General features: G+C 43.7%; 1 protein-coding gene across 1 annotated transcript in view; it reads left to right on the top strand.

The window, feature by feature from the left end:
- Positions 1-15,276, top strand: part of Mtmr7 (myotubularin related protein 7) — a 95,634-nt gene that overhangs the window by 37,436 nt on the left and 42,922 nt on the right. Inside the window, exons 4-5 of the mRNA XM_032918585.1 lie at positions 7,830-7,987; positions 15,066-15,194. Of these exons, the coding sequence (XP_032774476.1) occupies positions 7,830-7,987; positions 15,066-15,194 (287 nt within the window). The remainder of the gene's footprint in view (positions 1-7,829; positions 7,988-15,065; positions 15,195-15,276) is intronic.

Below are 15,276 nucleotides of genomic sequence, written 5' to 3' on the forward strand. Positions count from 1 at the left end.
AGCGGATTTAAAATGTCTCTAGCATTCTGAAACACTCGGATTAAAAATGTCAGGTTACATAACACACAGCATTTTAGTAAGTGTGGGAAGATGCTACGAAGTCTAGGCGGTTCTAAAGCTCCCGAATGGAGCGCTGACGCCGTGACGTGGTGTAACCGGTAGGACTGAGATCAGGAAGATGAGCGGAGGTGGAGGGTTCAGATACAAAGCAGCCATCATTCCTTCTGTAGGCAGGTCAGAGTACGGAGGAGAGGGAGAGGGAGGGGGACGCTAAGAATTATTAGCTGGTCCTCTCCTGTCAGCTCACAGTCTCTTCTGGTCACGTATGTCATGTCTTGCGGATATGGCTAATTGCAGGGTACTACAGAGGCTTTTTTTTTTTTTTTAAAGGAAAGAAAAAATGTTTGGGAGTTCAAGACCTATGAAGGAGATATTTTCTAAGCTGTACAGGTCCTCAGGATTTCTAGGACAACTAAAAAATTGGAAGAAATTTCACTGGTTTGCATCTCATGTTAACAAAGATGGATAAACATTTGGTCATGGATTAGAAAGGATCACAGTATGAGATAATTCAGTCAAAAGAGGTTGGGCCCAGGGTTGAGAAATCCTGTTAACCTGGTGGGTTTGACAGGCTCGTGAGGATCTGAAATCCTCTGAGTAAAGGACGCCTGATTCTCAGAGGGCTCAGCTTTCCCATGTGCTGGATGCCTGTATTCCCCCTTCTGATTGGCCTCTGCTGTTTATTTTTCTATCAATTATCTTGCCTGCTTTAATGTTTGCGTGTCCTTACATACTTAAATAATTTCTTATGTTTATTTTCCCCTCTTTTTCTTTTAAATTACTTTTAAATTACAGCCTTGTAAAGTGATCTTAATTCCCAATTATTCTTCTGGCTATTTCCCCGCTTTTGGTGGTGGGAATCAAACCTAGGGCTTACCCACGCACAGGGTAACCCCTTACTGCACCACTGAGCCACACCCACAGCTCTGTATGTACTGTGGCTTTCAGAAGTCCCATGATTGAGTTTGTCTCGTCTGCTTAGTCTGCTGCTTTTTTTTATGCTGTCCAAATCATTGATGCTTGGGCAAATTTCCAGTGGCAGTTTATTTTTGTGCACATAGGTGTACATATTCATGTGTGTGTGGTTGCACGTGCGTGTGCTCTCATGTGTGTGGAGGTTGGAGGACAACTTCAAGTATCGCTCATCAAGAGCTGTCAAGTCATTGATTTATTTTAGTTTTTTAAATGTTTATTTCATTTGTATTTTATTGTTTTATGTGTATGAGTACTTGATGGTGTTTATGTCTACACCACGTTTGCAGCTTCTGAAGGAACCAGGAGAGGACAGCAGATCACCCGGCACTGGAACTAAGGGTTGCATGTGGTGCTGGGGATCTCTCTAGACCTTGTGTATTGTGAGTGGGTCTCTAACTGGCATGGATCACAGCAAGTAGGCTGACAGCTTCCGGGATCTATGGCCTGTCTCTGTTTCCAGTGATGAGATTCAGGTTGAGCCACTGTGCCTGGATGTTTTTAAGTCAGTTCCAGAGATCAAACCCAGGCCCCCATTTACTGACTCTTCCTTTTCCCACCCTGGTGATTTCTTTTTTTCTTCATTGACAATGCTCGTCTGAGTCTGGGAGTCCTCTTCCAAGACAGTAGCTCCCACAGCCATGATGTTAATTTGAACTTGGACTTGCTTAAAGTAAAGTGAGGTGAGACGCCCTTATTATTTTATGTTAGGGGCGCACAATCCAGTCATGGGCCGTGTCATCTCCTCGCTGTTCTCCGATGACGGTAGCGGTGTTTACTTTGAGTCAGCTGACTTCAGTGGACTTTTAAGTCTAAGGCAGTTGGCTGTCAGTGCTTAGCCTCTGGCCTAACAAACTCCACAGTTCCATATCCTGGTGACTGCTGGTGACCTTCTCATCCCTTTAATTTTTTTCTTTTAATTTTTAAAGTACTTTTAATATTAAGCTACCCTCTAGTTTTTGAAGTTACTCTACAGCAAGGTAAATCTCTTTGCTTTTTCCTGAATACCCTCTTCTCATAACTCTGCTAATCTCTGCACAACGAATGCCTTTCCTCCTTCCCAGGGTTTCCCTTGTGACCCACATCTCTGGAGTTGGCTGGGTGACACCCCTTCTGTGAGAAAAGAGCAAAGGGTCAGCGACAGGTTCCATATTGAGCATCTGCACTTGGTGAACTTGGGTTTGCACTAGGGAAATTCAATTTCCTGTGGGAGAAGACAGTGGGGAGAGAAGGAAGTTGAGCTGGTGTGGAGGGACTCCTGCTTCCCAGGGTCTGAAGATGCAGTGAGCAATGGGGCTAAAACACGGAGAGCGCAAGTCTCCAAGCCCGGTTTTCAGTATGCATTTGACTGACATACCAGTCAGGCTTCCCAGAGATACTGAAGCTTAGTTCATTTCATGTGATATTTTATGAATTGTCTGTTTTCTTTTCTGGATAGAAAAACACTGAAGTCTGCCTTTGTTAAGGTTTTGTCTCAGTAGGTAGTATGCCAGAAGGTGTTAATATAGTTTGTAACTTTCTGTAATTTAAAAGGCACGTTTTAAAATTAGAGGTGCCTCTTAGATTATTCCCGTAGTTCAGAAGCTTGATTTTGTTTGCTTTTTCATTGTTACTGTTTTGTTTTGCTTCTGCTTTTTATAGGAGGAGGGCCAGAGTGCCCTGCTAGTCGGAATACCCTAGGATGAAGCCCATCCAATGCAACGATAGTTACTTGGTTGGAGGTGGTGGCACAGACTTGTAGATATGGAAACCCTGAGGAACGTTTATTATGTCTGGAGTGAATCAGCTGAGGGAATTGCCTTGCTGAATAGGCAAATATTTTTCTCCCTGTTCAAAGTTGACAATTTCTATATGATGAAAAGCTTCTATTCAACAAAGGGAGTAGTTCCTGGACTGAAAGACAGCCTGTGTATCAAAAGACTGTATTTGTAAGACAAGGGATTGATACCCAAACCATATAAGGAACTTAACTCTGTGTTAAAAAAAACAAAAAACAAAAAAACTCATAATCCAGGTTAGAATTACAGGCACCTGTAGTGAGAATTCTGGGGTTTAAGTTTCTTTAAAAGCACGCAAATGTTATAAGAATATGTTTGCATTTTAATCCCAGGTGTGGAGGTATGGGGCTGCTTCTCAGCAGGTGACTATGATTTGCCGCGTGCTCTAGCAGAGGCGTGTTATTGCTAGCTGTGGATAGTTTCTGTGATTGTGTGTTAGTTTGTCAGTAGTTGTGCTCAAAGAAGAAATTAGATTCAGATCTTTCTTTACCTCTCCTCCCCCTTCCTCCCACCCCCTTCCTCCCCACTTCCCTTTATCTTTCTTTCTTATTGAATAATAGGGGATGAAACGGGGGGGGGAAGATAAAGGGTGGGAAAAAGAAGAACCCATCATGTAGCAAAGACCAGATATAGGACCTAACTAGACACTTCTAAATGGAAGATCTGAGTGGGAAGCAAGTGAGAACTCAGCATCACTAGTCACCAGGGAGATAAAAAACGAAACCACATCGAGAAACCACCTCACGTCTATTAGGGTGGCTAATGTGAAAAAGAAGGGAATCTCTTTGAGATCAGAAAGGATATACAGAAAAGAGAACTCTTGTATACCGCGGGACTATAAATGAGTATCGCCAATATCGAAAACGTTGTGAACACTCCTCAAAAAACTAAGCATAGAGCTGCCATCTGATTCACCTGACAGATTTGAAATCATTACATTGAAGAGAGTCTCCCTCCATGTTCAGTGTAGTGGCACAGTTCTTAACCCGTGTGTCCATCAGCTGCTGAATGGATGAAGAAAATGTTCACCGTCCATAGGTGCCAGTTACTTTTCTATTGCTCTGACTGAAGTATCAGCAAAGGCAGCTTGTGGAAAGAGTGTTTGTTTGGGTTTGGAATTGCAGAGGGTTGGAGTCCAGGAGACAGCTCGCACTGGAAGCTGAGAGCTCACATCTTCAACCACACCCAAAAAGCAGGGAGAACAAATTAGCGGTAGGGTAAGACTATAAAATTCTCAAAGCCCTCCCCAGTAATATGCGACTTCCAGCAAAACTCCACATCCCCTAGATTCTGTTTCCTCAACAGTGCCAACAAGTGACAGAGCATTTAAACAGCCGAGCCTCTCCGAGGCTCTCCACGTCGAATCCCCAGTGGATTGCATTGAGCTTTAAAGAAGGCAGAACTTCTATCATTTGTGAAAGTGTAGATGCAACTAGAGAATCCTGTGTGAAATAAAATAAGCTAAAGGAAGCCCATACAGCACATCTGTGCTGAGGTTTGGAGGTTAAAACAGATGGACGACTCATACTCCTACGTCTGTAGGAAAAAGGATGGTGGCTGTGCAAGGGCAGGAGAAGAGGGAGTAGAAAGGTCTTATCCAGATTGATGAAGCAAAGAAGTACAGGCTGACAGTAACCGGATGTAGATCTCTCCTGAGAGACACAGCCAGAATACAGCAAATACATAGGCGAATGCCAGCAGCAAACCACTGAACTGAGAATGGGACCCCCCATTGAAGGAATCAGAGAAAGGACTGGAAGAGCTTGAAGGGGCTCGAGGCCCCATATGAACAACAATGCCAACCAACCATAGCTTCCAGGGACTAAGCCACTACCCAAAGACTATACATGGACTGACCCTCGGCTCTAACCTCGTAGGTGGCAATGAATATCCTAGTAAGATCACCAGTGGAAGGGGAAGCCCTTGGTCCTGCTAAGACTGCACCCCCAGTGAACCAGACTGTTGGGGGGGGGGGGGTAATGGGGGGAGGATGGGGAGGGGAAGCTAATATAGAAGAGGAGGGGGAGGGGTTAGGGGGATGTTGGCCTGGAAACCGGGAAGGGAATAAATATCGAAATGTAAATAAGAAATACTCAAGTTAATAAAGAAAAAACGGAAAAAAAATAAAGATTAAAAAAAGAAAAAGAAAGGTCTTATCCAAGGAAGAATAAGCCAGCTTTTATTTCGTTTGTTTTTTGACCTGTTACACGGCATGACAAGCCTAGTTATTAACAAGTATCATACATTTCAGAACTGTTATGATTTCAGATGTACTCACCATAAAACTTTATTATTTCCAAGTTAATTACCATGATTTAATCCTTCCATATTGTATTCAAAAATCTTGACAGGACATGCAACGTGACTCAGTGGTTTAAACTGCTTGATGTGCAAGCTTGGTGACCAGAGTTTGATGCCCTGATCCCACTGTGAAAGGGCAGAATCACATCCTGAAAGTTGTTGTCAGATCACCATGCCTTTGCCAGGGCGTGAGCACACACACAGAAACACACACAGACACACAGACACACAGACTCACAGACACACACACACACACACACACACACACACAGAGACACACAGAGAGAACAGAGACACAGAGAGAGACAGAGACACACACACAATAATTTCAACACCACACTGATCCTCATAAATAGGTAAATACCTAGAATTTGTCATTATAAAAATCAAAAACATATCTATAGACAGAATACCCCTAAACATTTTTAGGCCAGTTGTTAAAAATCTTACTTCCTGGTGACTGTTAAAATTTATGTCATATTTTATGCTAAGCATTGGAGTGGGAAGACCAATTATGAAATGGAAACTGTTCTCTAAAATTTCTATCTGTGCTAGGGTACGCTTTAATTTCTCAAATTACATAATCGCCAGTGTACAGCGTAGGCTGTCCCTTGAGTAGAGACTAACCCACTGCACATTAGCAAGAGTCAGGCTTGGTCAACAATGATGTGGAGGCTTTCCTGCCCTCATGGAATTTTGCTTAAAATTGGGCCTGAGGATTTGTTTATCGTCCTTTTCTATAAAAGTGCTCAAAAGAAAAGAAAACATGTTGCAATTTCAGTGTAGACCTAGTCTGATGTCTTCCAGTTCCAGAATGACCTTTGTCTTGTTCAGCATCAGCCCACATACAGAGAGCTGTCAGTCATGGGGTGTTTTTCTCCTCCTACCTTTAAACTGATTTGTAAACATTTTACAAAGGGAGCTTAACTTCCATTATTACCACCAGGGAGCTGAAGATTTCTCAAGAGATCTTTTTGGCATCTCTGACAAATTGCATCTGCAGTTAGCGTTATGGTGGCAGAAGTCTGCAGTCATGAAAATGGTACTCAGTAATGGAAAAGATGGGTCAGAGTTGAACCGGCTGTTCCCAGAGCAGGACCTCAGTCTTCTGTGTTGTTCTCCATTAGCTCATATGACAGACCTGGTCTGTGTGCGTGTGTGTGCTTCTTTCTTTCCTGATCCACAGCCTGTTCTGTTTCACCGTTGAGAAGGTGTATCAAGCACATTCAAGTAGAGAATAACCTGCCTAGTTGGGCCTCTTGCGGGTCTGCTGAAAAGGACTGAGTCCTTGAAAATGCCCCTATCTTTCTTCAAAACATGACTGAGTCTTTCTTCTTTCATGTGGGTGAGTCATCTGAACAACGGTCAAAACAAGCTTGCAGCTGAGTTTTCCTTGGCTCCTTGCTGGGGGGGTCAGGTCCTGTATGGGGCCTGCAGTCACTTGTAGAAGCATTAAGTTGCCTGCACAGAGGGCTGTCAGCAAGCTGAGCACCAAATGGGAGGACCTGGGAATTCCGAGGATATAGGCACACATTGCAGAGAGACAGGAAGTTAGGTGGAGGAGGGGAACTAGGAAGAGCTGAGAGCTACTGCTGGGGACCATGGAGCACAGTGAGGCGAAGCGTGTACCATCTCTGTGACCCCAAGTGAGGGCCGCTCCTCCGCCTCCTTTACCTGACCTTTCTCATCTTTGAAGTGAGGGTTAGCATTGGTGTGTACCAGTTGGATTGATTGATTTGTTAGAACAAAATCTAAAAACAAGGCCTCCTCCTCATCATCATCAAGACTTAGGCTTGTATTTCCAATATGGCAGCCACTGGCTACAGAACTGTCCCAGAACTGAGCTGTAGTAATAAAAACCACACGAGGAGTCCCAAGAAACAAAGCAAAATATGTATTTTGTACTATATTTTGTACTATACACATGTTAAAGTAACTGTGTGAGCTATATTGACTAAAACCTTACTAGATTAATTTCAGTTTCCTTTTCTAATGTGGAAACAGGAAGTTTTGTAATGACAATACGGGTTACATTGTATTTCTGTCAGGCAGTGCCAAATTGTATACTTCTCTTATAAGGCCAGGCCAGAGCAAAAAGAGACGAATGCTAGATTTTATTGGGATAAGGGAAACCGTGAGGCTCTTGGACTTGATCTCGTAGGCCTGAGGGGTGCTGGCAAAGCTGAAGGAAGGCTTTCGTGGTGCATCCTGTAGTTTGGACTCCAAGCTTTACGAACTGATTTCATTAGTTAGTCCTGTAAATATCTTAAGGGCCAACAATTATATTATGTGTAGTTGTTAAAAGTACACATTTTAATGGAAACATGTTGCAAAATCCATACCTTTTGTAAACTATTTTGTTCCTGCTTCCTTAATACCATGAGCATCAAACCCCTGTCTCTTAGAATCCATTCCAAATCCAAACACGATAGATGTCTGATGAATCCCTGCATTCTTAATTATTTTTATGCTCCACATCGTATGTGTTTTAGAAAATATATTCACTTTTAAAGTAGTTAAAACCGCCAACAAGGAAATGTTGCTTTCTCAGGAAGAGGCTCCTGATGAGCTGCATCCAGATGCCTCCAGGTCTTCTTGTCATGGCTGGGTGCCCTTGTGCCTGTGTCGGGGTGGGATGCTGGGATGGTGAGCTCCGGCTGGGGCAGATTGGGTCTGGCTTTGACCTCGCTTGATCTGACTCCTCTCTTTCTCTTGCAGTGAGATACGAGGAGCTATATTGCTTTTCCTTCAACCCCAAGCTGGATAAGGAAGAACGAGAGCAGGGCTGGTTGCTGGTTGACCTTAGTGAAGAATACAAGCGAATGGGCCTCCCGGATAATTATTGGCAGCTCAGCGATGTGAATAGAGACTACAGAGTGAGTGGCGCCATTTCAGTGGAAAACAAACACTGACTTCTCATGAAGTTACCATGTCAGTGAGCATGGGATAAACTTTATCTCCTCTAGATTCTTGCAGCTCCTTTGTAGTTGAAGTCGAGGTTCCCCACACCTTTCATTATGCTGGTTCCTACCCGCCTCCAGCACTGGGGATTGAACCCAGGCTCTTCTCTAATGCATGCCACACAAGTAATCTGCTACTATAGCTATATCCCAGCCCATTCCAGCCTTCTCTTATAACTACACCAAGCAGTCGTCCCTCAAGTCCATCCCTACATATTCCTTCTCTTGAGGGGTGAGCATTTGTAAACTCAGGAAGGCTCAGTAGAGACTTTGTGGCCAGCAGTTGATGAGAGAGCTGGCTGGGACCTCATTCTCCCATCATGTCTTTTTATAGCACAGGGGACGATTGGTGTGGAAATCAGAGGGACCCTGATGGCAGTTTGGCACCAGCCTCTTGATGTGCTCACTGTATTCTCAATTGGTACATAAGGTCACCAAGAGGCTCCCTAGAGAGATGTGAAAAAAATGTGCCTATACTCCCAGGAAGGAGTGCCAAGTGAACCTCTTGTTCTCTCCAGTGGGGGCTCACAAGTCAGCATTAATTCCTAGTGCTCCAGGGAGTTAGCAAGAAAAGGGAGATAGAGACTGGGGCGTGACAGGGAGAGATGACAGTTCTTTTGGTTTAACCCTGTAGTGTATTTGTGGGTGTGTATGTTGAGGCACAAGCCCAGGGTTCTGGGCATGTCATGTAAATGGCATACCACTGAGATATACCCCAGCCCACTCTTCTGTCTTATTTTCTTTCCTTCATCCATGGTTACATACTTTGATAGACTCTTTTCTTACTACGTAGTGCCCTGGTTAGTGGCCATTCATAGTGACTTTGAATCACTCTTCACATTCTTGTTCCTTCATTTTATAAGATTGTCTTGCTGTATATTTATAGAGACCATTTTGCTTTAGTAACTGTTATTGTTCATGGAGCTATTATGAATATTTCCCAGCATGCTTTTTGCCCTTCAGACCTTCTGATTTACGATTTCTTTTCTTCCTTCCTTCCTTTTTTTTTTTTTTGAGATAGTCTCAAGTAGTTCTGACTGAACTCATATTCACCATTTAAGAATGGCCTTCACCTCCTGGTCCTCCTGCCTCTGCATTTAAAGTGCTGGGGCATAAAGTATGCATCCATGACTGACTTATGGGGTCTGGACATCGGACCTAGAACTTCTTACCTGCTAGGGAGACACTCGACCATCTGGGGTACATCAGCTTGTGTTTTGTGCTTTTATATATTGCTAATTGTTGTCTAAATTTGACACTGTGTAGGATCTACAATTAACTTTTTTACTATGATTATTGTAGTTTGATAATAAATTCTAAAATATTATTCTAAAATAAAAATATTATTCTAAAATAGGGTGGGTTTTCACTATTGTCCAGAATATCTCGGAGATACTGATTATTTGAGATACAGTTGGTTACTTAGGATAATAAATAAATCATTTTTGTAATTCTGCTTGAACTTAATAATGATACCTTACACAATCTTTGTGAGTGTCAGGTCAGTATAACTAGACCAGATTGTCCTCTTGCTAAAGTCAACTTTTACACCCAGTGTTTTAGCCGTAAGATGAGAGAATGAAGGGAAATCCAACTTTTGTAAAGGAAGTCGATGTCTTTATTCTTCAAGTATATGACTGTCCTTGAGCAAAGGAGAAAAGAAAGTGAAGCACAACCAGTGAACAATATTTTCTTGATGCTTCTTCTTTTTTGGTGACTCTGCCTTACAGTTACCATCACAAATATGAGTCATATGTCGTAACTGGAGTCCTGCGTTACCCAGACCCAAAGCCGTGTGTCACTTGTCATTTCTTTTCCAGAATGACAGCCAGCACAGCAAGCCTGGCCCGTTATAGACTGTTGTGACAGAAGAGGTGAAAACCTTGGGGATTTTCTGACTTGAGAAACATCACAGGAATACCTTACTCTACTGCCAGTTTAGGAATAGAACAGAAACTGTCTTACAAAGTGCGTTCTGACGCGTCATCCACTGACCACATTTCATCTCAATCCACTTCCTGTGAATATGAATTTAAGACTGAGAAAATAGGTATTTTCCCCTCTTGGTTTATGAGTTATTTTATATTTTGCATAAGTCCTTCAAGGGGTGGCGTGAGAAGAGCTTGGGAGTCATCCAGAAGACGTCAGCTGAGTGTACGTGGCCTGCAGCGGGTTAAGCGTGGTCATCTGTTGACAGTGGTGCACCTGTGACACTTGGGAATGGCAGCCTAAGTCTGTAGGCTCAGACTTCATTTTACATACAATCCCGAATTTACCTCCGCTTAGGTGAAGTAACTGGTGTCTGTTACAAGGATAAAATTTTAGGACTTACCTCTGTGGTAGAGCACACGCTAGCACACAGAGGCCCAGGTTCAGTCCCTGGACACTGGGAACACATTGCTCAGTCTTCCTTGAAATATAAGTTAAAATATGATCTAAACTTCATATTTAATTAGACTTGATTTTAATTTAATCATATTTTTAATTTTAACTAAATTAGAACTAAATCAGTTCCCTACAGCTAAATCTTAACATGTCATATGACATTTTATTACTTACTTTGTGGTGCTCATACCTTCATCTGTCATAAATTCTTTGAAGTTCTAGGATCCAAATGTCTTAAAAGGGGTTTCTGTGTTGCTGTTTCTTAGTTGCCAACAAGTTACCCCAGGTCTGACTCTCACTCCTTGGATAGCATCTTGGATGGGTACCATCTGTGTAGGTAAATACATTTACTAGAAGGTTACACCCAGGTCAGCAAAGAGCAGTTCTGAGAATGTGGCCATCTTTGCCCCAGGTCTAACAGTAAGGAAGTAAGGACTTGGGAACTGTTTACTGAATGAGTGTCAGAATTACAGAAAAAGATTGCTTAGAGCAGGACACCACCAAGACAACATGAGCCTCAAAGGCAGGCTAATTTATTTAGTGAGGACAAAAAATAATATTTTTTAAATTCATAAACAATAGCCCAAATTGCATTCACTAACAAAACCAAATCAGAAGTCAAAAGCAACAGAAAAGCATTTTTTGTTCTTGTGAACTTTTCCCTTTCTCTCAGAATTGTCCCTTTTGATTTTTAAAAGCAGACATCTTGGGCTGTTCTGAGGAACTGTGAAATGTGACCGTGTAAGCTCTGCTGTGTGCGCAGTCTTCGTTACCAGAGTTTGACTGCAGCTCTGTGAACTAGCTATAAAGTGACAGCAGGGAGCTTTGGCGTCTCCTCGGTTTTTAATGTGCAGGTCAGTAGAGTTCAGTGTGCCACATTGCTGTGCAGTTGAACTCCAGACTCACCTTGCAAAGCTGAAACTTTGCGCCCACTAAAGAGCAATTCTCTCTCCTGTGTGCTCGGCCTGGTGCTTAGCATTCTACTTCCTGTTTCTATGGATTCGACTCTTAGATAAATGGAATCATGCAATGTTTTCCCTTTATGTGGCATATACTGCAGAATTTAGTTTGATTTTCAGGGTGGCTAGTATTCCTATGTGAATAGAAAACATTCTGTTCCTTTGTAGGCTGATGGAATTAGGGAACTGTGTTTCTCAGCTACCAGAAACAGTGCCCCCTCTGGTGAGGAGGTGTGAAACCTCTTTGCAAGTCGGCTTCCTCTCCTGGTGATTTACCCAGAGAGAGTTTTCTGGAGCATGTGGTAATTGGACTTCTGGACTGTTTCCACTGTGCTCGTGTCGCTTCAGAGTCTCCCCAGCATACACAGGGCTCTTGTTTCTCTGCATCTGTGTTTTGCGCTTTGCTTTAGTGGGGCCCAGCCTAACACTTGTGAGGGGTTTCTCAGCGTAGTTGATTTCACTGGCAGCTTGGTGGTGCTGAGCCTCTTCTTATGCGCATGCTGACTTACTCTGCATGTCTTTGGAGACTTCCAAGTCTTGCCGGTTTTCAGTTAAGCCATTTGCTTTTGTTGACGTGAAGTTCCTTATGTACTTTGGATAGCAAACTTATATGGAACACATGATTTAGTTACCTTCACATTCTTTTGGTTGCTCCTTGGGTATATAAACGTGATTGTTCAGTGTAGTCTCTTCTTTTTTCCCAGTGCTTATACTTTTGACACTGTACATAAGAAATCAAAGCCAGATTTGATAGGAAGCTTTTCTTCTTGTACTTCTGTGGGAGTTTTGCATCTGATGTTTTACACCTCTCATCCATATGGAGGTAATTTTTGTATAAGGTCTAAGGGCTCACCTTTTCCCTCTGGGTGTGAATTTTCTGTTTTCCCCACAGCTGGTTAGGAAACGGTGCTTTCCCAGGAAGAGCTTTGGTGCCTTCACTGGGATTGCTCAGCTGCACCTATGACGCTCTCTGTGGACCCTCCATCGCATTGTTCTGTCTGTCCTAATGCCAGTGTCACACTCTGGTTACATGTGGCTGTAACCTGCCTGGAAATTATCCAGTATGAGTCCCCAACTGTTCTTTAGGAAGAAATGTTTTGAGTATATGGAGTCTCCTGAGAATTCATATTAGTTTTCAGGTAAATTTTTCTATATCTGAATAAGCGGCCATTGAGACTTTGATAGGCGTAGGGTGTGTAGGTTGCTTTGGGCAGGGCACCTACTACTGTTGGGTCTTCTTCTATAGCAATTCAAGCCTCATTCCGTTTGTGTCTTCCGGTGAGCACTTATAGTGCCCAGGGTAGGACTTAGTTTTCACTCAGGAGCATTGCCTGCTTCGAAAGGAGGCTAAACTTCATTCTTTCCCTTCTGTCTGTATAAAGCTGTGGATCAGAACTCACATTAAATGGCACTGTAGGTGTGAGGGTATGGTCATCATGGCCATTATTATCAACAGCGTTAATGGGGTCAGCAGCTGCTTCAGCTTCTTAGAAATTCTAGCAGAAGATGTTCAGAGTACCGTACAGTTACTCTTTGCTGATAGGCAGTGCTCAGCGCTCTGAAGAAGCGGGATTCCTTTAAGAGAGGTGTATTCAAGACAGGAGGTTGTGCCAGCCGGCTTGCAAGTGTGGACACTGTTGACTGGGCACAGGCAGGGGAGCTTTTGCCTTTGCATTAGCCGAGCCATGGAGGTCGCATTGTCCTCTGGAGAATGGCAACGCTGGTGACCGTCCTTCACAGTAGTAAGTGGAGAGGGCTGTGTGCACAGATGTCAGTACAGCCTGGGCTGGGCTGCGAGTGTGAAAGTGCAGTGCACTAGATATTTTCCTTTCCTGGTCTTACTTCAGCCATGGTATGCATAGTGGTGTGGCCCTGAGCCTCACTGCACATTTTCTGGCTTTCAGAGACCCTCAGAGGTCCTGTCTGGAGCTGCAGAATACTTTGCTTTCCTTTGGATTTTCAGAAGCTTACGTGCAGTATTTGGATAGGCTTCCCTTGTACGGATTGTCTCACTTAGCACTACAGCTTTTCGGTTGCTTTGTGCTGCTGTTACAAGGAAGAGTATATGTGATTCTCAGTTTACTGAAAACCTCCTTACTTCCTTTGAAAACCGGTTATTTTTAGCACATGGCAGTCTGGTACAGTGGCTACGTGTCTTGGATCCATGGGCCAACAGGAGTGGTGTGGGTGTGGGTGTTAATATTCTAGTAGCTTGCTCAATTGAGACAGAGTCAGACACCAGGCTGCAGTCACGGGGAAGTGAAGTATTCTGGGGCTTCATCCTAGCTGTCTGGGTCCCAGTGAGTTGGACTCTGCTCTTGGTGAGCAGCATTTTCTTTCAGGGTACCCAAGCCCACAGGAGACTGAGGTTATGCTCTGGACCTGTGGTCATTCCTTTTATGGCCCTTTTATGACGGCTCCATGATTTTTAGACGTCTGGTTAAGGGAGCTGGTGGAAGCTGGCAGGGAGGGAGGCATCCTGACAGAGCCGTTTGCACCACGGAGGCTTGTGGGTTTTCACTCCCTCAGTGTGGCAAGGGTGGGTGGAGATGGCCAAAGATAAAATATTACCCGTTGTCACACCCATGTGGATTCTGTTGCCATGACTCCAAAGATGCTCGACTTCCAGTTAATAAATAGTTGTTTAATGAAACCCAGGGAACTGCTATCTGATAGATTGACTGATGGGAAAGCTGACAGCCAGCCACTGTTGCCAGTGCCAAGTGCTGGCATTTCTTTTGGCTCTGGTATTTTCTAAAGTGCTCTGTCATGGGTGTTGTCTATTTTTTTTCCTTCTTATCCACTTCGTAAAATGCCATTACTAAGCTATCGGCTTTGGAGATAAGAGAAACAAAGCATCCTGTGTGGTTTGGCTTCCTCAAGGGTGCAGAGCCACAAACTCCATGCCATGTACTAAGCGGTCGACCTGTGATTCTCACTCCTAAGATCCTCTTAAGGAACCAGGCCCTGCAGCAGTAGTTCCTGGCAGAAGGGGCAGAGGTTTTCTTACCACTCAGAAAATCAACACACTTGAATCACAGGTAAAGCTGTACATTATGTGGTAGTTGGAGGCACAGTGCGAAATCCTATCTAGAAATCTTCCTGGGAGAGGACCTGGGAGGATACTTCTCAGGAAAGTGGGACTGAGAAGGCTCGAGAAAAATGGAAGAAACTTGACCAGGGGCAGGGGTGTTCAGAGAAGCCCAAAGAAGTATGCAGTGTGCCAGGGACACGGGGTAGCCTGAGGATGTACCTCCCGTGATTACATTTCAGGAGATTCCTCACACAGGCTCCCAGTCAGATACAGGCACTTACTGTGTCTGTGGCCATTAGGATGTGGAATTACAGTATGATTCTTTTTGGTGAAAGGAAGACTTAGTTACCATCCTCCCCCACATAAAGAACAGGGACAGCACACAGTCACAGGACGTTGGTGGTCATTTTGTTTTTCCTTCAGAATTACATCACAGAATCAACAGTGCTTCATTTCCCTCAGTGGCTTCAGGTTTCCTCGAAATAGCCTCCGTTGTAACTTGATTAGGAAAGCTAAGATCTGCAACCTTTAAGTATGTTGAAATGGGATTTCTGTGGAAAAGTGCATGTAATGTAATGTGACACCTTAACATCCCTTTGTTATTTTCTGGTGACAGGTTTGTGACTCTTACCCCACGGAACTGTATGTCCCCAGATCGGCCACAGCACACATCATCGTGGGCAGCTCCAAGTTCCGGAGCAGACGGCGATTTCCTGCCCTTTCCTACTACTGCAAAGAAAGCCATGTATGTCTCAGAGCAGGCCTTTGTTTCACACTTTGCTTTCATGTCTCATCCTAAATGGGGATTTTTCTAGTGCACCTCCACC

The sequence above is a fragment of the Rattus rattus genome, chromosome 13, assembly GCF_011064425.1.
Source record: "Rattus rattus isolate New Zealand chromosome 13, Rrattus_CSIRO_v1, whole genome shotgun sequence".
NCBI classification, from domain to species: Eukaryota; Metazoa; Chordata; class Mammalia; order Rodentia; family Muridae; genus Rattus; species Rattus rattus.